The sequence below is a fragment of the Phaseolus vulgaris genome, chromosome 6 (genome assembly GCF_000499845.2).
Source record: "Phaseolus vulgaris cultivar G19833 chromosome 6, P. vulgaris v2.0, whole genome shotgun sequence".
NCBI lineage: Eukaryota > Viridiplantae > Streptophyta > Magnoliopsida > Fabales > Fabaceae > Phaseolus > Phaseolus vulgaris.
In genome coordinates this window covers 16,641,248-16,666,706 of record NC_023754.2, presented here as the reverse complement: position 1 = coordinate 16,666,706, position 25,459 = coordinate 16,641,248, and the positions used below count along the sequence as shown (strand labels likewise).

The 25,459-nt window shown below is 32.1% G+C and overlaps 4 protein-coding genes across 5 annotated transcripts; 1 reads left to right on the top strand and 3 right to left on the bottom strand.

Annotated features, from left to right (window-relative positions):
• Window positions 1-240: 240 nt before the first annotated feature.
• Window positions 241-4,142, bottom strand: LOC137831377 (E3 ubiquitin-protein ligase At4g11680-like). Its single transcript, XM_068639030.1, has 3 exons — window positions 2,149-4,142; window positions 768-1,158; window positions 241-670 (listed from the first exon to the last, which is right to left on the bottom strand). Exons 1-3 carry the CDS (start codon window positions 2,592-2,594, stop codon window positions 524-526), a joined length of 984 nt encoding a protein of 327 aa, XP_068495131.1. The 5' UTR covers window positions 2,595-4,142; the 3' UTR covers window positions 241-523.
• Window positions 4,143-9,906: 5,764 nt separating this feature from the next.
• LOC137831376 (uncharacterized) lies at window positions 9,907-14,298 on the bottom strand. The gene is made up of 2 exons (XM_068639029.1): window positions 12,234-14,298; window positions 9,907-11,600 (listed from the first exon to the last, which is right to left on the bottom strand). Exons 1-2 carry the CDS (start codon window positions 14,103-14,105, stop codon window positions 11,490-11,492), a joined length of 1,983 nt encoding a protein of 660 aa, XP_068495130.1. The 5' UTR covers window positions 14,106-14,298; the 3' UTR covers window positions 9,907-11,489.
• A 1,200-nt stretch (window positions 14,299-15,498) lies between these two features.
• LOC137833073 (ABC transporter G family member 26-like) lies at window positions 15,499-19,388 on the bottom strand. The gene is made up of 9 exons (XM_068641454.1): window positions 19,133-19,388; window positions 18,473-18,762; window positions 18,055-18,210; window positions 17,768-17,951; window positions 17,371-17,649; window positions 17,017-17,301; window positions 16,664-16,948; window positions 16,473-16,580; window positions 15,499-15,870 (listed from the first exon to the last, which is right to left on the bottom strand). Exons 1-9 carry the CDS (start codon window positions 19,328-19,330, stop codon window positions 15,604-15,606), a joined length of 2,052 nt encoding a protein of 683 aa, XP_068497555.1. The 5' UTR covers window positions 19,331-19,388; the 3' UTR covers window positions 15,499-15,603.
• Window positions 19,389-20,629: 1,241 nt separating this feature from the next.
• LOC137831375 (uncharacterized) lies at window positions 20,630-24,296 on the top strand. 2 transcript variants are annotated; one of them, XM_068639027.1, is made up of 7 exons: window positions 20,630-20,812; window positions 21,894-21,923; window positions 22,034-22,210; window positions 22,443-22,633; window positions 22,858-23,004; window positions 23,404-23,628; window positions 23,833-24,296. In XM_068639027.1, exons 1-7 carry the CDS (start codon window positions 20,654-20,656, stop codon window positions 24,047-24,049), a joined length of 1,146 nt encoding a protein of 381 aa, XP_068495128.1. In that variant the 5' UTR covers window positions 20,630-20,653; the 3' UTR covers window positions 24,050-24,296. The 2 variants fall into 2 exon arrangements, with proteins under 2 accessions (XP_068495128.1, XP_068495129.1); XM_068639028.1 differs by having other exon boundaries at window positions 20,673-20,812; window positions 21,793-22,210.
• Window positions 24,297-25,459: the final 1,163 nt, after the last annotated feature.

The following is a 25,459-nucleotide window of genomic DNA, read 5'->3' as shown; positions in this document are numbered from 1 at the left end:
CAAATGAGAAAAAGTGGCATTTAAATTTTAAAAAAAAAACACTAATTTTGAGTGATACTAGATTCGGTATCCATGAGTAATGTTCTAAATATTAAAAACAAGACAACATTAAAAATGGTCAATTAAATTTTTAGGAATAATTAGTAGTTGAGAAAACTGATAAACATTTGGTACTAATAATATGATTAAAGTAAAAAATAAAAAAAAAGTGTACTCTAAATAAGTTTATTATACAAAATATTAGGAGCAAATATAAATATTTACTTCATTATTCAATACACCTTACAATAAGATTTAGATGACATGATAACAAGGGAGGAAAAGCTTGTAGAAACAATGGAGTAATTTGAAAAGTAAGGGGATTGATTCACTCCTAAGAATCAAGTATTCTGTGTAGTGTTTTGGTTACTGGTGACCTCTTCTGTACATGTACAAACTCACTCATGTAACCAAAGAGGAAAAAAATACAAAATAATTGGAAACATATATCGAAATCAATGTTCTTGAGTGTTGTGTATGATGGCTACCTTTGTAATCCTTGTTTACAAAGGGGGCAACATGATATGATTCTTAGCCATTGATCCACACATTTTAGGTGGAACAAATGGGAACAAGGTAATTGCCTCACTTCTTCTTTGTCTTTGTACTTGGCCAAGCAAATGCAGCATTCCTGTGGATTCAGCCAACACCACAATATCAGTTCAATATGAAATATCAAAGTCAAAATCAAAATGTTGCAAATTCTCTATGATGATAATGTCACTTACTGGATCATCATTGATCAATCTTTGAGTGGTTTGAGAGTCATTGGCAAAGTCCAAGTTGGTGTGAGCACCTTTGTATCTCCAACTTGGGATTTCTGAGATTTGATCATCTGATGCCCCTCTAGCAGAGGAGCCCATGCTCATGTTGTATCCAAGGAGGGTGCTCATCAATGGCACACAACAACACAACAGCAAAAACAGAAGAAAAGGGAAAGAGTAGCATATTGCATTCCAGCCAAGTAGGATCATGCATAACACCTGCAGTTTAGGAGCTTGTTGGAATGACCCTAAACGTGAGTCAAAGGCCCAAACATTGCCCATCACAAACCATATGGCAAAGAAAAGCTCTAGTGAACTTCTGCATTTGTCCATCAAGTGTGAGCTCCTCAACACACTGCATGATGCAAAGTTCAAAAATAATTTCAGATGAAGTTTTCTTTATGTACCAAACATAGAACAGTTTTGTTGTTTAATACATTATTTTCAATGTTTTTTATTTGATAACATTCATGTGCTTCTCATTAAATAGTAGGTTTAGCTTTTTGATTTATTGGTTTTTATCTCCAATTTAATAAATCTTACACTAATTTTGCTTAACAGGATATGCACTGACAGTGTAAATTGTTTGTTATCTAATCCCAATATGATAAATCTGTTAACTTTTGTTCTAATTAGTTTAAAATTTTCACCAACAGTGATTTTTGTTTGAATTGAAGGCATCAAAGGTGGAAAATGGTGCCTCATGATTGACCCAATAAAAGCTAGGTTAGGTCAACCGAATTCAAACATAATTGTGCGAAGCAATAACCTCTTGTCTGGCCTATATTTTGCTTGGTTCCTGCTCCAACCAGTTCTTTGTCAGTGAAAAAGTTAGGTACTTTCTCATTCCCTTTCATTCACTCTGAAATTTTTATTACTTCATGCTTTTATTGTCTTATGTCCTAACTTATGTGATGAAAGTTGAGGTGCATTATTAAAACTACAAGAGTTTCAATCTCATCAATGCTCTGACCCCTTTCCAGCTCTGTTTCCCCATGTGCACCATGTGCAAACCCTTAGGCCCACTACAATAATTGGGCTCTCCCTTAGGAAAAATAAAATAAAATAAAAAGTCCATCTTTAGAAGTTTCTTATTTTCTTGTTGAAATACTATACTACTCAATTAAAATTCAACAGTATAATTATTAGATTTTTTTTTTTATGACATGAGATTCTGTGTTGAAGTTGTTTGAATTCAACCATAAAACCAATGCAGTCAAACATTTTCTAATTTCAACTAGGCAAGTTTTCACACAATGAATATCCTATAAATTCTAACTTATTGGTACTACCAATTGGTAATGATAATGAAAGGAAAATTGTTGAAATGAATAGCAAAGGGTACCTTGATTCTTCATTGTTTCTCTGCTGTTCCAAATCAGAAAGGTTCAGACCACCTCCTTGAGTCACATGGAGTTGATAGTAGCGGCCACAAAGTAGCAGCAGATTAAGGACACACCCAATATCATAACCTGCTAGCCACACCCTCATAGGCCAAATAGGCTTCTCACTCTTTGAAATGGCCAAAGTGAGTGTTGTGATTGTTATCTGGAGCACTAAAGCAATCAACTCCAGCATCATCCAAGTGCTAGAATTGAAGGGGTTGGAACCAAGATCAGATCTTGGTCCATTTTGGTAATGGAATACTCTTCTCAAGAAGGTGAACCATCTTGATCTAGATACTCTCATGGCCACTCTAGTCATGAAAGAAGGTGAAGAAGCTTGAGGATGGCTGTTTTGGGCACCGGCCATGCTATGTTCTGATGCAGAATTTGAAGGAAATGAAGCCATGCTGCTTCAATTAATTGGAGTATTGATTGGAAATGTAGTCTTTGGAAAGGAATAGAGGATAATGAAGAAAAGATACCCCTTTTGCCTCTATATATGTATTCAGATCAGAACTAGTCCAAAATTGAAAAACGTGTGTGCCTGAGACCAAGTCTTGTTTGATTCACAGTACATACCATTTAAGAATCGAAGGAGAGAGCCAAACTTATTTGAAGTCTTGGAGATAATTTAAAAGGCATAAGAAGCATTCAAGAAAGATCACTATGCTTTAATTTAAAAATACCATCTATTGAGGGCTCAAGAGCACGAAATTCAGCAACCAAAGTTGTCTACTAATTGAAACTAGCTCCAATATTCTTGAAAAGCAGGAGCCTCATCTCATGCTGTGAACTTGGAGAAACTTTCAGGGTCTGCACCACCACAGCTCAAAAACTAGGGACCAATACTACTATTGCTGTAATTACAAACCAAGGTTTGAAGGGCATGCCATGAACCCTTTAGCATAACAAGTCTGAGAGGGTGAAAAAGTGTAGTGAGTGTGAAGAAGGGGAGTTGGAGATTAAGTGTATATAGAAGGAAGTTAGGAAGCAGAAAAGGAAGATTGGTATGAAGGGTATGTCAGGAAGGTGAAGTTTGAGTCTCAGAAGGTGACCAAGAATCGACTACTGAACTTTGCTTTGATTACAAGAGACTCTCAAGGTTTGGAGGGAAGTTAACCGTTGGCCAACTTCCTCTATAGCTATATTTCCTATGAAGTAAGAGTTGCTGAGAAAGCAATTGGAGTTCAATTTTTCAGAACTTTCTCTCTCTTCCTTTGTGAAAATTAGGACAAACGCAAAGATTTTTTTTTCTTTCTCTCCACCCCTCTTATTATTTTTGGAATTAAAGTAAAGTTTATTAGTTTTTTCTCTCTTTGAATTCAAGTGGATAAGACTTAAAGTGATTATCTGATACATTCATACATGCGTAGGACTCCAAGGGGTAATGTTTGTTTGTTCATAACGTGTCCTTCATAAATGCATTCTTTATATATCACACAAATAACAATAAGCCAAGAAATTGTTTTTGAATTCTGGCGGGGACAACTGATTTTGATATTGTGTGGTGTTGTAAATGGTTGCCCACCTAATCCAACTAGCAATTTGTGTCAATGTTGAGAGGATTGTGGCCCTACTTGGCCTAGGAATGACTGACACAGTTTTGCATCTTGGCCACAACATTTCCAATGGGGGGTGCTTGTTTTTTAACCTGTTCTGATATTTTTAGAGGTGAAGATAATGACTCTGTTACTTTGCTTACATGATTATTTGGATCAAGGTTCTGCTTAATTATGCAGATAGCTTCATTTGCTTAACTTTGCACTGTGGGTAATGTAAGATTTTCACCTAATTGTGCTAATCATCAGTGAAGACAAATAATTATGATACCATGAATAAGCATGCAAGTGGTGTTGTTTAAGGTTAAATGCCTCCATCCACTTTTCATATTGTAATCTGATCAATTATGCTGCCCATTGAATGTAGAGCTCTCAGAATATCTATCTTCTTTACCAAAACTTGCAAATCAATGGAGACAATGTAACATTTTTTTTGTCAAAAACAGATCTTTGGCCACATAGGGTATGTTTGTTGATTTTATTTACAAATTTGTCACATTTAATTTTACTTTTTTTTATATTTGTACATAAAATAAAGAAAAAAAGGGCTTTTTAATAGTCTTGTAGTTGAAAGTGAAAACAAAAGTAATCAAACTTTTAACTTTTTTACCATTTTTTTCTCATTATAATGAGTTGAACATGAACAAGGTTGAATCTTATTTGTCAAGAACTAGAAAAATTCAACTACTAGCAGGCAAAGTAAAAGTTCTGGGATGAAGCTAGGTTATGGAAGTCAACATCATCATATTAATGTGACAGAAAGAAGGCTAATCCGAAATGATGTCAAAGTTTGATCATATTTTTGAGCAATTATTGGAAATGGACATTGAAACAAAAGGGAAATAAAATTCAGTGTTTAGCAAAAAAAAAAAAAGGAAAAAACTTTAGCTCATACATCATTTTCTTTTGTACTACAATTATACAATTTTTTATTCTTGGCTACAAAGAGCTTCAATGGAGGCCAAAATATTGATGGGTAGGAGTGGTGTACACTCAACTAACTATTGCTAATTGTTAATTAATAAGTGGTTTATTAACACATGTAACATCACAAATAGAGAATGAATATAGTGCAATTAATTTCATAAACATAATATAAAATCTTAGAATTTTGAGGAGTTGGAAAATATTATATTTTAAATTAGGTAGATGACTTGAGAACAAAGGGTGTGAAAGGGAATTGAAAGAAGATGGGTAGATATGTTACTTGAAGGACTAGAATTGAAGGTTTTGATGACCAATAAAAATTGGAAACATGTTGCTTATTAGGTGGATATGTAGAGGAAAAGAACACCCTATAATTAACAAATAAAAGAAATACTTTAACCTTGTTTCTAACGTATTTGACTTGAATTTGACCCTATTTGGCATGTGGGGCATGCAATGTTAATTATTCATATTTCTTGCAAAGGAAACAAATCACTTTCAGAGGATAATTGGATATTAGGGCACCAATTTAAGAGCCCTTATTTAATGTATGAGTACTTATAACATTAATTTAGAATGATAGTAATCTTCAAAAAAAAAATTATACATTTTTTATTTTTGTATAAAAAAATTCATTGAATTATATTAAAATTTTATTAGTTTTTAAGATAATATATATCTTTTGTTCCTTTACCATTTTAGTAAAAAATAAATAGTTGTTAATATAATATTTTTTTTGCGGAGAAAAAAATCAAATTCATTATTTATCTTTTATTTTGTTAATCTTTATTTTAGTTCCTTAACTTTCAAGTTCAATGTTATATTTCTATTAGTTGAAGAAATTTCATTACTACCAAGTACGTGGATCAACTAAACATAATACTTCAGTTTAATTAGCAATATTGATTTTGAGTTCAACGTTGAATATCTAAAGAAAGAGTTTGATTTTACAATATTCAAGCATAATAATTTTCACTCATGAAAAACACATAGTTTCTTTAAAAAAATATTATTATTAGAAGTGAGTAAAATGCATAATTCAACTAAACTATCATGCAATTTAATTGAATTATAGAAGTAATTCGATAAAACTTAATTCTAGAAATGTTTAAATAATGATTGTACTTTAAGTGAATTTAACCAAATTGAACACTTATAAATGGGTAGAAGTTTCTGAGTTGTTTAAATTATTATCAATAAAAAAATATTTTAAAATATTTTTTTTAATATCATAAATTATAGTATTTTCAAGAGACATCATGATGTGACAATTTTGTAGAACATAAATTGATGATTTATTGTTTAATGTTTACAAATGAAATTGTTTAACAATGAAATGCTTACATGGTTGAATAAGATCACATGATCTTGAAGCAATTTTGAAGGAGAGATTGCATCTTCTTCCTTCTTCTTCTTCTTCACTCTCTTTTGGCTTTGTTCCAATTTCTCATCAACATCACAATCTTCTCTAACCAAATTTTCATTTCTTCATTTTCAAGGTTTCTCTTCACAATTTCACAATAACCAAAACCAATTCATCCATCCATGTTCACACACTCAACGTAAAACAAGCACACACCATTGCCTACAAGAAAGTTTCATCCACTCGATCTAAAATTTGAAGCAAGAAATTCTCTTAAACACTCTTACTTGCATTTAGTTAATTTTAGTTTAAATTAAATTTTGAAACTTTAATATATAGATGCTCTTTGTCAAATTGAAAAGAACTATTATTAAGATAATTTGGATTTTAAATCGTTGTAATATTAATGAATCTTAATTTAAATTAATTTTTAAACCTTGAAATACATTATATTTGTCTATATGTAATAATAAAATATTTATTTTTCAAAAGGAAAATAAAGTTCATTATGCTTTATTTTTTTTATAGCAATTATTTTAATATTAAAAATATATGTTGCATTAATGGAAAAATGTTTCCTAGCACACTTTGTCCCAAAAATCAACCGGGAGGAAATCTTTATTGGAATTTGGAACAAGTTCTAAATTAGTTGTTGTCAAATGGTTTACTTTTAAATATGTTTCTCAAGATTTAGTCTTGCAAAATTATTTTAAATATCTTTTAGGTGATGAATAAGAGGTTCAAGAGTCATGTTTTATCATCTTGCCAACTTATACAATTGAATTTAGCTAAACTGATATTTTCTTAAAAGAAGTCAATTTGATCTCTAAGTTTTGAACTAAAAAGATGGAAAATGAGGAACCATTAAATAAAGACGATGAATTAGTTCAAATCTCTAGGAGACCAAGACGTCATCCTAAAGTTGGAGTGAAAGTCAATAAGATGACCTTCAAAACAAGTCAATCTAAAAAAAGTAATAAAAGTGATGTGCAAAAATATCATAGGATTTTATCATCACTGGTGAATGCAAATGATGGTCCATCTGATTGAATTTTTTGGGATTCAATTGTTTCTTTTTATTATCTTTGGAAATTACAAATTAGAGAAACAAATTTATTTGTCTTTATTTTTGTATTTAAACTCTCAGTGTAGTTTCTTAGGCTAGTTTCTTTGTTTTTAGTTTTTTTTTTCTTTTCACATGGGTTTGTACATGTGTTCTAACATGAGTTTTATTATTAAAAAAAAAGTTGAGAGGATGTTAGATATCAAAAAATATATATATAAAAAAAGTTGATATATAGGATTTATATGCATTAACTTGAGAGGATGTTAGATGTAACAAGTTTAACTCATACTTTTTTTTTATGTGTTTCTTATCTATTCACAATAAGAAAATTATTAAATAGAAATCAATTAGAGACAAAAAATAATTAGTTGTTATATTAACAAAATTAAATACTATTTTAGAGACTAAAAAATTATTGAAATATAAATTAGTTTCTATTATTGATAAATAATTTCTAAATTGGTATCTAATTAGATACCAAGATTTTAAATATCAACTTTAGAATCTAAATAATTGGTAACTAAAACTTAGGTAACTAATTAGATACCAATTTAGAAACTATTTATCAATAATAGAAACTAATTTAGATACCAATATTTTTTTTAGTCTCTAAAATAATATTTAATTTAGTCAATATAGAAACTAAAAGTTTTTTGTCTCTAAATTTGGTTTCTATTTAATAATTTTCTAGTAGTTTATATTTATAATCCTATTTTTTTATTATACATAAGGGATTAATTTTATACATCTTTTCTACTATATTTTCACATGCTTAGTAAAACAATCATATATATATATATAACACGTTAACACCCCTAAAAAAATCGAGTTTATATGCTTATAAACTTAAATTCTACATAGAAACATATTGTAATGTAGAATTTTAAATAAATTCTACATATTTTTTCACTCTCTTTATGTTTTGAGTAGTAATAATTTTAAATTTAAGTTTTATAATAAGTTATAGGAAGTTGGAACCTTGAAAAGAAAGACTAATTATCTTGACAAATATACTTAAATTGGGCAAGGACTGGCAAGAGCTCTTAACAACATTTTTTAGATGATAAAGCAATATAAAATCATAAAAAATAAATTGTAGAATTTTTAAAATTATTGTAAAACAATCATATATTATGTGTTTCAAAAGATAGAATAGTTAAATAATAATAATTCATGAATATTATATATATATGAGTCTTTATTCTTGCAAAAGATATATATGTATACAAGATCTCTATTTATTTAAAACATACTTTCGGATTTTTTTTAAAATAGTTATCGTTACAGGTGTAATGCAGTTATTCTTACGGATATTCTTTGTTGAAGTCAAACCGGGCTGCATGGCCCAGCCCAACATTATGGACCAGGGGAATTTCTTCCTCCATTCCCATAATTTTGTAAATCTTAAAAATATTCTTTTCAAACCATGCCTTTTTTTTTCAATTCCAGATTATGAAATTTGAATACTTTTCATATTATATTATAGAATCTAGAATATAAAAATTTGGACTTTATGCATTAAGAACTAATTGTGCAATTTGGAATACAAAATTATATAAATTGTACATTTTAGAATAAAATTTTGTATTAGAATAAAATTTTGTATTATAAATTTTATAATCTATAAGACTTTTATGGATTTGAAAATACATTTTGGTTTTGGATTGTAATTAAATTGTACCTTATAGCATGATGCATTCTAGATTGTACTATCAAGAACTTCTTCTTGATAGTATAGTTCTTAGTCCATAATATGCTAAACGGTACAATTTGGAAAGTGTTTTTAAATTTATAATATAATTTTACATTATAGATTGCACAATTCAAAATACAATTCTTTTTTTAATCTAATTTGTTTTATTGTTTGAATTGAGATAGAAGAGATAGATACCAAATCGTGTTCTTCCTTACTTCAATTGTCATGAATGATTTATGTTAATTACACGTGTTTATCGAATCAATGGACAAATTGATGTTGGTTAAAAACTTAATAAAAATCAAGCTTATCTTTGCTTTAAATATATCATTGAAGGTTCTAGAAATGAGGGTGCATACATCATCTTTCTTTCACATAGTTATACTATGTGATTGGTGGGTGTTGGTGTTACGTCTTTCCTTAGTGTAACTTTTAAGATTATCTTTTCTTCGGGCATCTATTCTTCGAAATCTCTCACGATATCAAGAGTTCTTTGGAATCTCTCACATTTTAAGGATGTTTATACTGCTAATAAGGTTGTTCAGGATTTTCAAAAGGAGAATTGGTTAGAGTTGCCACGAAACCAGTGGAAAGTTGAGAGGGCTCCATTGACATTTATTGGAAGAACATGGGGTTAGGAAGATGAAGAAGACGAAGATGAAAAGGACGTGTTGTGAGTTTAGTTTATTTTTTTTATTAAGGATAAAATGGAAATTTCAACACCTCTATGGAAGTGCAGGAAGAAATTATGTGGTGTAGGAAGAAAATTCCTGTACTAAGTGAAAACATTTTATTGTCAATCTGATCTTTTAGGGTTTAGGGTTATACTTCAAAACCAACTATAATTTCTTGCTACCTTTGTTAAATTATTTTTCAACCTTAATCAAACCAACCAAAAGAGCAAAAATATGATAAACTATGAGGACAAAAAGGATTCATGGTACAATTGCATATTTTAGATTATGAATCATGTCATACTAAATGCATTTAGGGTTACCTAGACATAAACTTTGGCCTCCTCAATTTACATCATTCATTAAGAATTCATACTGCAATTGCATACCATTCAAAATGCAGTTATATTTTAGGATCATCAAGGCTCTAACATACCATCCCAACATCTCTTCACTATGATGAAAGAGTTCATACAGCAGTTCAACTGAAGGTACATGCATACAATCTCAGTTTTACATTATCAATCAAGAAATTTTCCATTTAGAGTAATGGGGTTCAAGCTTACCGTCCAGGTTTAAGATCATGAATAAAGAGTCCACCACACTGCAGTTCCCATTAGGGTCTTCAAACTTCAAGGATCAAACTTGTACAAATCCCTTTTCAAATCTTGGAACTATGAACTCATGTATATTAAGAATCATTAACTCACTCCTAACATTGACAAAGATTTGAAATTTGCTTGGAACAAATATTTGAACTTGCAGCCAAATTTGGGGTCTTCAAGGCTAAGAAAATCATTGCTGTTTCCCAAGATGAATCATCCTGCAACTAATAGATTATGTCACAACTCAAATATAAGCATCCAAAACTGATTTTGATATTAAGATATAATAAAAAAAATAATGCATCAAAATTAATGTATTTTGAAGATATAGTAGATTAACAACATCAAAACTTGAGTAGAAAAATCTAGACTCATGTGTTTCACTTTTTTATCATATATATATATATATATATATACTATTTTAGAAGGCATCTTACATAATATAGAATTTGTTTGCTATGATTTGTTTAAGAACCTTTCACCAAAGCTACTTACATTACTCAGTAGAATCCTATAATTTATTAATTATTATTTTACCAAAATATTCTTAACAATTTTAATATAACAAAATATTATGAATTCTTTTTGTCTCTCCTATGGAGATTAGATAATTGAAAATTTCAGTTTAAATTAACTATTCAATTTTTTTTAAATACTATAAATACAGACAATTTAACACTTCTAATCTAACTAAATTAACCAACTTTTCAATAAGTATGAATTAGTTATAAAGCAACCATATTATGTAAAAACCTTTTTGGTATTAGCTCCTCACATGCTTTTTTGTTTTGTTTTGTTTGATACTAAAGTTTTGCAAGCAAAAGGAACAGTATATGCAGAAGTGTTCATATAAATGCAAGAAAGTGAGGTAAGATTTGAATATAATGTTTAGTGTACAAAATATAAATGAGAACAATCACTAAATGTGTGATACTTCCAGAACACGACTGAATAATGCATATAACAATAATGTATACAAATAATGATGATACTGAAACTCATCTTCATGACTAAATCCACTGATATTGAAGGTGCTATTATATTTCTGAAAAGCCAGCATGAGTCTCATTTCTTTTGGTACAAAGAATAAGAAAAAATGTTACAGGAATGAAATACAGATACAAATACAAATACAAATACAAATTGTGTACAATTTTGACAAACACTGCCACCAAGTGAAAATATTTGATGACCCTCGAACTAAGAAAATGAGGAAAAAAAGTAGATCCTATTTTTTTTCAATTATAATAACCTAATGATACAGATAAAAATGAGATCGTGTAGGGTGACTATGAGCAACTCAAATCTAAAGGCAAACTCCATCAACAATGGCAAAGAAGAGCATGCAGTTACACCAAACTTCAACTGCAAATAAATAATTTTATGGACATAGGTAGAAGAAGAAGCTTAGCTAGCTGGATTTCTGCTTGGCCTTGTCCTTAGGTTCTTGCAACACAAATTCAGCATACAAATCCTTCACTGCAATCATAACTGTAGTGATTAATGGCCCCATGATAGCTCCCTGCAGAACCAGATACACCCTTTAGTCAATGTAATGATGTGATGAATGTGACACCATAAGAGAAATGTATCTAAGCAAGGTTCCTTATAGACTGAACCAAACATGATAAGAAATGAAGCTAATTACAACATTGAAATTAATGACTCAACAGGAAAATTCAAGTCTGATCCCGGATGCAGAGTCCCTACAGTTGACCATTTGAAACTGTTGAATGAATATTGGTGGATTAACATTTTATCTTTGTAATGCTGAATTAAGATTTGAACAATCTGATTTTAATCTAATGGTACGAATTCTTCTCTGTCTGAAAGTGTGAGTGCATGGAATCTGGATTCTGACCCTACCAAAAAAAGACAATACTTGAAAGAGAAAAACATAACCCAGAAGAATCAGAACTGCTTTATATCAATTGTTGCTCATTGAGCAGTGGATATCAAGTGCATTGGCACGTTATTTTCAAAAGTACCAAACATAGTTCACTTTGGAGAAGATCACATCAAGTTAATAGCCACATTTCGAAGCTTAACTAGAATTTTATCTAAGTTATGCAGGTAAACCAGTCTTCCACTCTAAAGCAACAATGTCCAAAAGAAGCAAGTTAACATAAAAGCTAAAATTAAAGAGTAAAATTACCTCCAGAGCAGATGGGAACAATGTCATTCCACCAATTATGCTTAGCCCAGTGAGATATGCACTATTCCCAGGCACGTCTAGTAGAATCTCTGACGCCCCATAGTCCATGAGAAAAAGGTGAATAATAGACAACACAATGGCCATTATGTATCTGCCTTCCAACACCAATTGCAAGGCTGCAGGAATTGTTGCAAGCCAAGATGGAAATATTGGAAAGAGAGGACTTATGAATGCAAGCACAGTTGACATGTACAAGAAATGTACTTTGTTCAACCTAAACAGAAGCCAAGTAAGACACCCTTGAAAAAATGCAATCTCAGCAGTGGCCAAAAGGACTCCTGAAATAGCCTTATCCAAAACCTCAACACATCTGACCCTAGCAGCATTTGAAATTGGAAGCATGTACATCACTTGTTCTGTCACTCCACCACTCTCTGATGTGATGAGGTAATACAAAACCCAAATAAACACCATTGACTGAGACACAAAATTGATAACCTCAGCAGCTCCAGAGACTATAGAATTAGCAATAGAAAACATAAACTTTGAACTGCTGCCAAGGACAGTTCTACTACTGGCGAAAATTTGCTGAGACACATCAATTCCTTTGAAGGCAAACCCTTTTGCCTTTTCAACTAAATCCTCACGAGTGATCACAAGCTCCCGCAAAATTGAATGAACCTCTGCATAAATCTGGCCCCATTCGCGGTTCCTAACCCTGGTTTTCAAGCTCAGGAACTTCTCAGCGTACGGCGAGGGAGTCAGGGCTCTGGATGGCACTGAGGAGTTTACCGGATTGGATATCACAAAATGCTTAATGCCAGAGACAAATTCAGTCATGTTATACTGCACAGCCAACCCATCTATCTGATCAGAAACAGTCTCATATATCTTTGTAGAGTAACTATCTACCATCCCAGCAACATCATTGTCATCCATCCACTTCTTCACACCAATCCTCTCAGCATAATTGCTCTCCTCCACATGCAATTTCAATGATATCACTGCGTCTTTCCCTTCAACACCAATCTTGTAAGAGAAGAAAATCACCCCACTCAAAAACCCCACAATCATGCAAACAATGAGTCCAATAGCCACAATAATCTTCAACCTTCTCAGTATCCCTCTGGTAAAAAAGGCACTAATTGCACTACGCCTGAAACTATGGCTCCTAAAAGAAGACAAAGTGTACATAGTGGAATCCAAACTGTTTGAAGTAAACAGAAACCCCAAAATAAGAAGTGACAAAGCCCCAAACCCTCCAAGCAACTCATAAGCAATTATGAAAATCCCAAAAGACACAAGCAAACGAAGCAGCTTGGAGAACCCACTACGGTTCCTCGAACGGTGGTTCTGCTGAGACTTTGGCTTCCTCAAAATGACTCTGAAAGAAGCTTCACGAATCTCAACGAGTGTGCCAACAAAAACCCTGAAAACAGCAACAGGTACAGCGAGAACGGTTTCTGTTAGACCCAGAAGGAGTGGTTCGGACCAAAACGCTACGAGGGTCTGCTGAATGCCCCTGAGGGGAATAGAACACAGCACGGCCCATTGCAGAGGTCTCAAATACTGTTCTAGAAGCTTGGAGAACGTGTAGAGAATAAAAATGGCGAATGCGAGACCCGCATGGGCCATGGCTATGTAAAGGGCCAGCCGCACCTGGGCATCGTCTGAAAATGTGTTTTTTCCATCTGGGTCGCCGTCGGATGGCGGATTGAACGCCGCTTGTGAAGAGGGGGAGGGCGCGTGGGGTTTGGAGGGTGGCGCGTGAGAAGAAGGAGCGGAGGAGGGGTGGAGGGAGGAGGCGGATCGGAACATGTCCTGCCATGCTGGGGAAGTGGAGGAGGGTTCAGAGTAGGGAACAAGTTCCATGGTGTGATGATGATTCAGCAGAGCTGACAGTGTGTGCCAGTTATGAACTGACAGAAGAGAGAGAGAGAAAGCAACTCTGGGTTTTGACTAACAGAGAGATATGCTGAATGAGTGGCTTCACATTTTTAGTATTTTTTTGTTTTTGTGTGAGAAAATAGGTGTGTGGATTTAACACAATCAAGAAAAAAGTAGTACATATACATACATATATATATATATATAGACATATATATATAGAGAGAGAGAATAAGTGTTCAACAAATATCAGTAAATCCTCTCTTACTTTTCTGTCTTTAATGGTATGTTTCGAATGAAAGAAAAAGGAAGTAAAAAAGTTATAATTTCTTTTATTGTTAGAAATATTTTAAAAGGAGAAGAAAAGAAAGAAAAAATTTGTTAGATTCATCTATATTTAACTAATTACATATTACTTTAAAAATTATTTTTATATTAATATTTTTATATATTTTAAAATAAGATATAATAATTAATAATTTTTTTGTCTTTAAAAATAGTTTTTATTTACTAATTTTTTTATGAAAACAATTTTTACTGTCGAAATATAAAATGATTTTATTTTTAAACATGTGTTTATATCTTTCCTTCATACTCTTTCTAACTAAATGAATTAAATAATTATTTAACTTTTTATTTATTTCTCTTCTTCTTATTTTTCAAATTGTTTTTTTAAAATAAAACAGACAATAAATACATATAACCTGAAAAAAAAATTGATGATAGATTTAAGTTTTTAAATTCACACTAATAATTTTATTACAAGTTTATCTGAATTTTGTTTGTTTATTAAATTTCACAACAAAACTTTTTTAAAGGAAATCTTATTTGATGAAAAGGAATTAAATAGACACTTATTTGAATAGTTTATGTTCATATATTTTGAATCTTACAACTAGTACTTTTTTTATTTTATGCTAAATATGAGGCGTATTTTTAATATAGATGTTATTTTTAGTGTAAATTTTTCTTTATTACAATACACTAGTTATTATCAATTAAAGTTTGATTGTAATAGTAAATAGTGAAATATCATATTTTAGTGATTTTTTTTACTGGACATTAAATAATAGTATAAAAGTTGTTTTTTGAAAGAATATTTTGTTTATGAAAGAGTTTTTTATTCTTTTGTACAGCAACAACTGGTGCAACATTCAGTTGACCATTAGTTTTTTAAGTAGGAAATAAGAAATTGAAAAGGTCCATTTTATGTTTAATATACAAATCACCTTAAAAAAATTATAGTATGATATGTATAATGTACACAATGTACAATGTTTTCCTTTTGTACAGGGCTTAGTAGGTGTAGATAAATGCAGAAAAATGATAAAAAAACAGTGAACAAATAAACAGATAGTGTAGATAGATAGAAGTACAATTTCATGAACAAAACATTTATAGAGTGACTTTTGTATTATTCATTCTTCTCTATAGTGGTAGTAAGTTTGTAACACATATCTCAAGCAATGAATTCCATCATGCATTAGTTTTTTCTACCAATTCTTACACGGAGACACAAGTAAGCTAACAACCGAAAGATCAATGCCATAGCTAGCAGAATCCACACTTCTTTCAATCCACCCTTCAAGTTTACAATGTCAAATGTTGGAGAACTCTGCAAGGGCCTGCACCCTCCATTGCTTCCACAATCATATAACTGCTCTCCAGAATATTGCACTTTTAGAAGAAGCCTAAAACCATAGTACATGAAGGATAAATACTTCAACCATCTCATGAACTTTGGTATGTGCTGCACAATGGAACTGAGTGTGAGTGATTACCCAAATAAGGCTGCAATATTGGCTGCATATGCTACTCATTCACTAACCAGCAGTGGCTTGTGTTTAAATTATAAAGATTTAGATAAGGAATGAAGATATTAGTATTTCCTAAAATATACTTATTCTTTTAGTCTATTTGGTCTTATTATCATCAAAATGTTAAATGTGATTCTCTAATTGTCAAAAATGTGGCATTTTTTATCTGTTCTCTCACTAGTTCAATGAAAAATGGATACATAACTGTCAAGTTAATGTTGTTAATGAGAAAACATACTTAAAGGATGGCATTGCATATATTTAACTAATAAAGGACCATGTTTAATATCTAACAATAGAGGGATTGAGTTAGACAAATTACAAAAATAAAAGAACAATAAAAAGTAATTTAGTCATAGAATAAGTAATTAATACATATGAGAAATAGGGCAACCTAAGTAACTAATTTCAGAGGAAGCTATTTATGCTAAATATCTAAATACATTAATTGCACAACTTGCATTATAGTTTTGTCTCATTGTTGCTACTTGTTATGGGAAAAGCTTTGATACTAAAATAGAAAAATTGCATGTACCTGGACATAGTAGCCACCTGTGAGAAGGAATAGCATTAGTATCAAAGAAGCAGCAGTACCTGCTCTTTTAACACTCATAATTGCAGCTCCAAACATTTCACCTGCTCCCTGATGACATAATCATAGATGTTAATGAATGAAAAATTGATAAACCACTAACTCATCCATTGAGTACTTTTAACACAACTTACTTGACTTGTTATAGCTATTAACAGAATAGTTAATAGTGTCAAAAAGAAGGAAGCAACAGCTCTCTTAAAGCCAGCCATGAAGTACAAGATGAGCATGAAAAAAGTAGGATAGAAAAGGGTTGCCACCATGTCACATAGAGTGCTACATGCATAGTATACACTTAATCTGTACATGTCAGCTTTACTTTCTTTTATCAAGTAGTACTTCTCAAATGGAAAGACATAGACTGCTGCAAAAATGCATGAAGATGTCCAGAATATACAGATGTAGAATGCTAAACCAACCTGCAACAAAAAATTGTGATTAGAAGCTTGATAATGCAGCATGAGATACATAATGCCATGGAAATTACCTGATCTCTGAGTCCAGCTTCAGTATTGGTTGAAGATTTCCACCAAAGGAGCCCCAACAAAAGTGCAATCCCAAGTGCTTGAACTAGTCTTAGCTTATCAAAGTAGTCCTTTCTTCTTGCTCTGTATGTTCTCCTGGAGAGAATCACAAATTGGTCCAGCCAACTCGATGACCACTCCATCTTAACCTGAATTGCTAGTTGAAGCTGTTCTGGTGTGCTTGCTACTCTATGGTTCTCTTCTTTTTCTTTTGGCTCCAGTAGAGATTTGTATTTGAGCTGTAGATACTAACAAAATAAAGAAACAATTAATAACAAGCTGGTAAGAGATGAATACATGTCTGAGGAAAATCCTACTTCAATAACAATTTTTGAAGGGTCGGAAGATTCTTGATCCTGAAAGATATCTGTTGGAACACTTATGTCATTCACTTGTCCAGTTGCCAAGTCAAGCAAGAACTCTGCAGGATTCATCGGTATTTGAGGGGTGAATCTCAAAGATGAAAAGTACTCCATTGTTTCCTTAGCCTTTCCATAGTAAACAGGATAGCCTTCTGATATCAGAAGTAGTTTGTCAAACATGTGAAAGATTCTACTGGATGGCTGGTGTATTGTTGTGATTATGGTCCTTCCAGCCTATAAGTAAATCAAATGTAACTCTCAGCATATATATTCATGCATTTAGGTTGTATGTCTACATTTGAACATTTTATCATAATGGAACATGATTAAATTTAGTTATAGATAGATATACCTTGGCAAGTCCTTGAAGAGTGAGAAGGAGTTTGTTTGCTGAGGAGGAATCAAGGCCAGAAGTTGGTTCATCAAGTAGCAATAGTGAGGGATCAACAAGAATTTCATAGCCTATGCAGGTTCTCTTCCTTTCTCCTCCTGATATGCCTTTGAGATATCCTCCAGCTATTTTTGTGTGGCGACATCTAAGGTTATGCAAGGGATTAATTAGGGGAAAAAATTATGTCTTTCAATTGAAGTAACTTATCTCTAATTCTGTCATTTGCATTTATATGGTACAAAACACACCTTTCTAGGCCTAGCTCCTTGATGGTGGTATCTACTTTTGCATACTTTTGCTGCTTGCTCATATTGCTTGGTAGCCTCAAAAGTGCAGAGAAGACTAAAGTTTCTTCAACTGTTAATTGTGGGAAAAGCACATCCTCTTGTGTCACAAACCCAATCCTAGCAGGTAGGGGAAAAAGAAAATAAAAAATATTAGCACACATTCAAGTTCTATAAAAGTATCAAGTACTTGAAGTAACACATTCAGGGAGTTCATGCATTCACAAGTTTAGAGAATCGGAACCATTAGACGAAGATCAAATGACTCATATTTTATCTCAATTAGTTCAACTTAAGATATCTATCTTAAATGCTTCCAATTCATGTGTGAATGTAGAGATTCCATTTCTGAAGTAACAGATGATTATGTAAACCACTTAACCTCCTCTTGAGAGCTGGAGTGAAACGAACATCATTGTAAGTTACTTTTCCCTTTACATTGTCAACTAGTCTTCCTCCTATAACTCTCAACAAGGTTGTCTTCCCACTGCCAGAAGGACCCATCAATGCAAGAATTTCACCAGGGCCTATGCTTCCTGTGATGCCCTTCAAAATTTTCTTGTATCTATCTTCTTCCACAGTGAGTTGTGCGGTTACCTTTGACACCATTGTCTTCACAAGGTTACCTGAGCCTGTTTGGTTATTTCTCACCTTATACTCCACATCTTCAAACTGCACAAGAGAAACGAGAGTAAATAATTTCAAACAGTCTGAATAGTGCAGTTATGGCTCTTGTTGGCTTATGATACTTGTTAATTGATTCTAACATTGGTCAATTTGCAACAAAAGAAAAGTATACAAACACAAAACAAAAGAAGAGGAATGCAGGTAGCACATTCACACCTAAATACACTATTTAACACTTCACTTGGTGGTTTGTTCTTTAAATATACACTGTCATTCAATAAAAAACAGTGCCAAGTATTGGTTTTAAAGTAACTACTATAAAAATCAACAAACTTAATGGCATACACTATTTACTTGTTAAAAAATTGCTTTGTATCATTATTGTCCTACAACTTAAGGGCATGCTTCCTAGTACCTTGAGAAATATGGGGAGGGGGCGATTTTGATCGAAATTGGAATCTTCAGTATCTATGTCAATCTCTGAGTACTTATTCTGAAGATATGGCTGAGACATGAACTCTTTGTGGTAACAAAAGTCATTGTTAATAATGGAACCAACTACTGGGGGTGACATGGACATGTCCACAATCTCATTCTCTCTTCCAATTTCCATGATCAGTGAAGTCAATGAGAGGTGGTTTGAGGCAAAGTCTAGCAACTAAATTCTGATGTGTTGAGTCAACTGCATCGAACCAACAATCATATCATGTCTATATATAAAGGCAAAATTCTGGTTTGTGTGACACAAACTTTTCATGACAAGTTGTTGGTGTGTTCTATCTAGTCCTAGTATACATGCCCTTTAACCAATATCAAAAGTTTTCGGTGTATTTTCAACCATTATGATATGCATAATAAGAAAATGAAGAATATTTGGTTTGAGAAGATTCTGAACATTTAAAAAACCCATTTCCTTCAATATTGCAGCATTCAGTTAGATGGATGAACTCATAGGTTAGCTTTTCATAAAACCATTTTTTTAGAATTGAGGAGAAAAGAATGTGAATGCAATCATTGAGCCTTTGACGGAAATTATATCTTCAGAAATCTTTCTCTCAGGCAACTTTAAGTAAAGTGATTTTTTCGGAATTAATAAAAATATTTAGTAAGCATAAAATGTTTTTATATCACTTCTTTTAGAAGACTTTAATTTTTACTCTTTGCCAGATTTTTATTCTGTCAACAAATTAAAAAGTATTATAAAAATGACCAGTTCTACTATAAATGATAATTTATGAATGATTGATATATTATGAATTCTAATAATAGTTTATTTATATAAACTACAATAACTATATTGCATGTGAGTAATTTTAGGATAATTTCTTAAAAAAATGTTTTTAAGAGTTTTTTAAATGAAAATATATTTAAGAAAAATTCTCAACCTCTACTGATATTATTTATAATATGATAATTACTCCTTTGATAAGTTATTTTAAACATGATAATAATAAATTTGAAGTCACAGCAAATATAAAAATTCATGAAATTAATGATCAAATTATAAGATCAAGAATAAATTATATAAACTAATTGGTTAAATCAATCAAAATATACACTTACTATGCACACTTCAATTGCTATAATTGAATATAATACTATATTTTGATGAATAAAATAAAATATATATTTTACACAAAAAGAAGAATCAATATCATAATTTTATGTGATGAGTTTTTATAATATTTAATAATATATAATTGGTTTGTAAATTAAATACCAACATTTTAAAAAATGATTAATAATTAAAAATAATATTGTATTCTAATACAAGTTATTCACTATAAAGTTTAAATATAACTTATAATCTTCAAATTATTCACTTATCATGTGGGTTATATTAAATAATAATTTTATAATCCCTTTTTTTATAATAAAATAAAACCTTTGGTGTATAAAAAATGGTAAGGGGAGATACGACATCGTTTGGTGTCTTATGTTTAGTGTGAGGATTTTCTATGGAGACACTCAGACACCATTCTTAAAAATTCAGAGCTTCAAACTTTTACATTCACCATACGGCGTCGTTCAGGACCTCCGAAATCCCTTCGTGATTGAGAACTTCGATAACGCTGAAGATATCAGCTTCACCGAGGTACTGTCACAATGCTCAATTTTTGCAATTTTCCCTTCTGGGTCAGTGTTTGGATGTATGGGAACCAATAAAAATTATTACTTTTTAGTTAGATTTTCCATTTCTAAATAGTATTCTGGTGTGCGGTGTTCTGTCTGTGTATAATCATTGCAGCTTAATGGAATAGTGAGTGGGAATCGCAGATCATTCAACAGTGATCAAATCTTCATATCTGTTATCATTATTTGTTTTCCTTTTTATAACTCTAGTTTGCTGAACAATTTAGTAGGTTGAAATCAAACTTTGGGCATGTTAATGTTATTCATTTTCACTGTTATCTTTTGATGACTTAATTTATGTCTTTATAAGAATCATCATATTAGTCTCTTATAAGTTGAAGTTAGTCAGTTAATTATAATTCTTGACAATTGACATGCATGTGCGTTTTGGTGAATTTGCATTTCTGATCAAATTAAGGAATATGGAGTTGCAAAACTAATAATAATAATAATAATAAGCTAGCTTGTTATGTCAGTTCTGACTGTGTATTGTTGTGAACTAAACTAGGCATAGTAATCTGCTCAAGCATATTTTGTGATGTTATCCAACTTAACCGGATTGTGTATAGGGTGCAAAACTGAGGCTTCTTGGTATGATAATTCTTAAAACTATTTACTAATATGATCGATGTTCGAAGAGTGTTGTTTTGTAGAACAATCCACCCCCACTGCTTTCTCTTGTTTTTGGTTGTGTGGACTTTGGAGCATTATATTGTCAGTTGTTCTGATTTAATATATCATTGGTATATTTGTAGCTGTGTTTCTGTCTTTGTCTTCTCTCTTTTTGGTACAGGAGATTTATGATCTTTTTCATGACAAAATGTATTATATATGATGATTGTTTTTAGTGTGGGTATCTTTGCTTGCTTTTCTTCTCATTATGGTTCTTGTGTTCACTGTTACTGTGTTTATAAGAAACAGAATATATCTTCTGGTGTACAGGATTCATAGTTGTGGGAAAGTTAAAGGGTTGCCAAGCCAACCATACATGTACTAGACCTAAATACAGACTAAGAGAAGCTAACTAACAAAGCTCTTTGTAGGACCCAACTGAAAAGGAAGACAATGAAGAGGTAATTGGTGATTATTTTATAGTTGAAATTGAAGCACATTAAAAACTCTCACAATGGACACCTGGATACATGGAAGAGAGAGTACCAAGGGTGATGTTTTTATCAATCAGGTCAACAAAGATGAATCCAGCTCTAGGACGGAAGGTTTTATCAAGGATGAATTCAACTGTGTATTAAATGCGAAGGAACTGTCTGAAGGACAAGTTGATGTTGGAGGAGGTTCGTTAGGAAATGAGGAAAATCCTGCTTATATTGGGGGTGAAAATTTGACTGTCTTGAAGCAAAAAGTATGTTTCCTAACAATATCTCATAATAAGCTGATGTCTAGTTGAGAAAATATGATTTTTCAGCTTTTTCTTATTTCTTTATCTATTATGTCCAACTGCAAATTTGTGTATAACAATATTATTGAATTTAAAAGTACAAAATTGAAGTATATTGCCTTATGTGTTTCTTTTCTTTAGGCTTGATGCTGGACTAGATGAGACTTGAATTGAAACTGATAAATTTCAAATTCAGGAGAAAGAACTCTTTGATGAAGTAACTGTAAAGACTTCAGTACTAGAGCATCTTGAACGAGAATTGGAACTGATGAAGGAAGCAGCTGAAATGGTATTTAATAACCAACATTCTGTTGACTTCTACATTGACCAGTTGAATGAACAAGTACAAGCTAAAAGGGATTACCTTTTGACTATGCAGTCTGAGTGGTTAGTTAAACTGTTCATGCGATTTTTCTAAAATTACTTATTTCAGTATGGCATCTCTTATACGGTAGAATAGTTCAATGCTCCAATAAAAAGGGGAGGGGGGGTGTATCACCTTGGTAAGACAGAAATGATAATTCTTGAGCACAGAATAATTTTCTTTAGCTTCTTAAGAGAGTGAAGGCAGTGGAATGATTTTTAACTTTTTTGTTTTTAATGTGTCTTAGGGATGCCGCAAGAAAACCCCTGGAGGAGAGAAAGAGAAGTCTTGAGGAGTCTCTCTATTCAGATGATCCAGATGCACTAGAAATGCTTCAAAAGATGAGAGAAATGCAGCAGGAAGAGCAGTTCATTTTATCTGAAATTATGAAGAGGTACATATGAAGTTTATTGTGCATTGATTTTTCCATGTGAAATAAAATTCTTAGGAAAAGTAAGCAAAGGCAGATTGAAAATGCAAATTTAAGAAATGGGCTGAGACGAACTCTTCTTACTACATTTTCTTATTTCTGGTGAAATCTTGCTGGAAACTTCCAGTGCGCCATGTGTTTTAGTTTTGTTTAGGAACTAGTGCTTAATGATATACTGTTCGTCCTCAAGTATCTTGATTCCCTTCAAGTATTGCTTAGATGAAGATATCTTCTTTTCTCATTACTGATAGATATGGAAACTTCTTGGAAGTTATCTTTCTTCTAGTTCTTTATGCATTAAGTCCTAAGAAAATGCGTATGCCTTTTTGACTTGGATGTTCTCTCCTCTCCATCACTCTCTAGGGAGGAGGAACATTTGAAACTTTCTGCAGATCTTGAGAAGCAGCAGAAAGTAGCATCCAGGAAATCCTATACTGACAGGATAAAGGAGATTACAAAAAATACTCGGAAACAAGACGCCGATATTGAGCGGATCTTGAAAGATACCCGGGAGATTCAACTGGAAAGTAATTCGATCCAGGAAAGCTTGCATAGAACATATGCTGTTGCGGATGAAATTGTCTTTAGGTATTGAAGTTCTATTGCCAGCGCATACATACCCACACTAATACTACTAATCATTATGCACAAGCAAGATAGAAGAAATGAAATTGAAATATACTTGGGAAACAGAACAGAACAGAAAGATGAAGAGAAAATATACTACTAATTATTTTGCTTTTAACCAAAGTTAAGTAATGTGCAATTTTTTTCCATTTTTTATCCTTTCAGGGAAGCAAAGAAAGATCCAACAGGGCTGCAGGTTTATAGGCTCCTTGTTAGCATCCACAAAGGTTTTGAACAAATATCTGAGAAAATTCTGGCAACTGATAGAATTAAAAGAGAAGTGGCTGAGTATGAAATGAAACTGGCATCTGCTTCTTCCAAGAGCTTGGATTTGACTGAACTAAAAGCTAATCTTGATACCATTGTCAGGGAAAAGGAATAACCTGAATAACATTTGCAGTTAAGTGAAGCTGTTTCAGAAACACATTTGAAACTGGCTGCCCCAAGCTTTTCTTGAGATTGGTATTAGAGAAAATGAATACCTCAGATAAGGGACATTTCAAGTCGCTGGGAACAACCATTTCTAACTGTTAATTGCCACTTTTCATGTTTTTTGTTGCAAAGTTCTGCATAGGAACGCATTAATTTTTGGTTCTTAATGGTTTGAATGCTTGAGGGCATTATTCATACTTGTTTTGTCCATTGTGTGATATTACTTGTACTCAAAATTTTATTCTTATCACCATGCATTGAAGAATGAAGATTTGTTAGTTTACTTTGAACAATGAAAGTTCAACTCAATAATTGTGATTAGCTTATAAACTATACAAGCATCTTACACAATAACTATCTTATCAGATGAGTAAGATTGTTAAGAACATAATGATGTTATTATTAAGTAAATGAATTAATTAAAAAACTAAAATGGTCGAGATAATACATTTCCATCAATTTCCTTGTTTTCAACTAAATTTCAGACTGAATGAACTCAACATAATATCAGACTCAATTCAATAATATTGAACCAAATGATAGGTACTTGAGTTAAAGAAATTATCTCATTCAATAATCAAGTTGAACTTGATCTATCTACTGTTTAACTTAAATTATTTATCAACCTACTTGAAATTATTGAAATTTATTTATTTTTCCTTTCTTTGGTTAATTATAATATATTTATCAAACTAGCATTTATCAAATAAAATGATTTTTTTAAGTTTAGTTACTTGCGTAGTTTTTTTTTGTATATAATAAATAATTTGTACTGGACCAGTGCGCTCGGTGGTCAGATCTCAACACTTGCCATAGGCAGATCAGCTCAACTCATGGTCCAAGTTGGTGGACCATGTGATTAGGTCCCAGATGTATGTGTAGTCCCTTTCTTGTGTAACCCTTCGTGCATAAGGGCTAGCGAGGGGTAGTTTTGGACTTAGGGATGTGCTTACTGTGCAGGGGTCTAGTTTAAGTAAACGTTTTTCTTTAAACCTAAGCTCATGTGTGCTAGGACACGTAGATGTGAGGTTGCATGTATTCAAAAGATAGCGTAGCGCTACCTGTGAGGGTGTGCTCTTGAGCAGAATATTTTCCTATTGAGTATGTTTTCAGTTGAAATTATATTCTTGTGATAGAAAACTCTTACAAGAGGTAAACTATAAAAGAGACTTGAGATCCTAGTTTAATGTACGTTGTTTCTAAGACTGAAACTGAATACTTCTTAAATTCTTATAAGTCTTGTACTTACTTGATCGTTGGAGTGCAATCAACCGGTAGGATCCCTCTGTTTTAACAGAGCTACGAGTAGCAAGGCATAGGACGAATTCGTGAAGAGACAAATGGAGCTAGAGTTTGTCAT

Excerpts from the sequence above, each read along its gene's own strand:
- LOC137831377 (XM_068639030.1), bottom strand. The coding sequence starts at position 2,594 with ATGGCTTCATTTCCTTCAAATTCTGCATCAGAACATAGCATGGCCGGT. Across the intron at positions 1,159-2,148 it reads AGAAACAATGAAGAATCAAG|TGTGTTGAGGAGCTCACACT; the intron begins GTACCCTTTGCT and ends TGCATCATGCAG. Across the intron at positions 671-767 it reads GATTGATCAATGATGATCCA|GAATGCTGCATTTGCTTGGC; the intron begins GTAAGTGACATT and ends CTGAATCCACAG.
- LOC137831376 (XM_068639029.1), bottom strand. The coding sequence starts at position 14,105 with ATGGAACTTGTTCCCTACTCTGAACCCTCCTCCACTTCCCCAGCATGG. Across the intron at positions 11,601-12,233 it reads TGTTCCCATCTGCTCTGGAG|GGAGCTATCATGGGGCCATT; the intron begins GTAATTTTACTC and ends CTGGTTCTGCAG.
- LOC137833073 (XM_068641454.1), bottom strand. The coding sequence starts at position 19,330 with ATGGAAATTGGAAGAGAGAATGAGATTGTGGACATGTCCATGTCACCC. Across the intron at positions 18,763-19,132 it reads CCCTCCCCATATTTCTCAAG|TTTGAAGATGTGGAGTATAA; the intron begins GTACTAGGAAGC and ends TCTCTTGTGCAG. Across the intron at positions 17,650-17,767 it reads CTCTTCAAGGACTTGCCAAG|GCTGGAAGGACCATAATCAC; the intron begins GTATATCTATCT and ends ATTTACTTATAG.
- LOC137831375 (XM_068639027.1), top strand. The coding sequence starts at position 20,654 with ATGTTTAGTGTGAGGATTTTCTATGGAGACACTCAGACACCATTCTTA. Across the intron at positions 22,211-22,442 it reads TGACTGTCTTGAAGCAAAAA|GAGAAAGAACTCTTTGATGA; the intron begins GTATGTTTCCTA and ends TTTCAAATTCAG. Across the intron at positions 23,005-23,403 it reads TTATCTGAAATTATGAAGAG|GGAGGAGGAACATTTGAAAC; the intron begins GTACATATGAAG and ends ATCACTCTCTAG.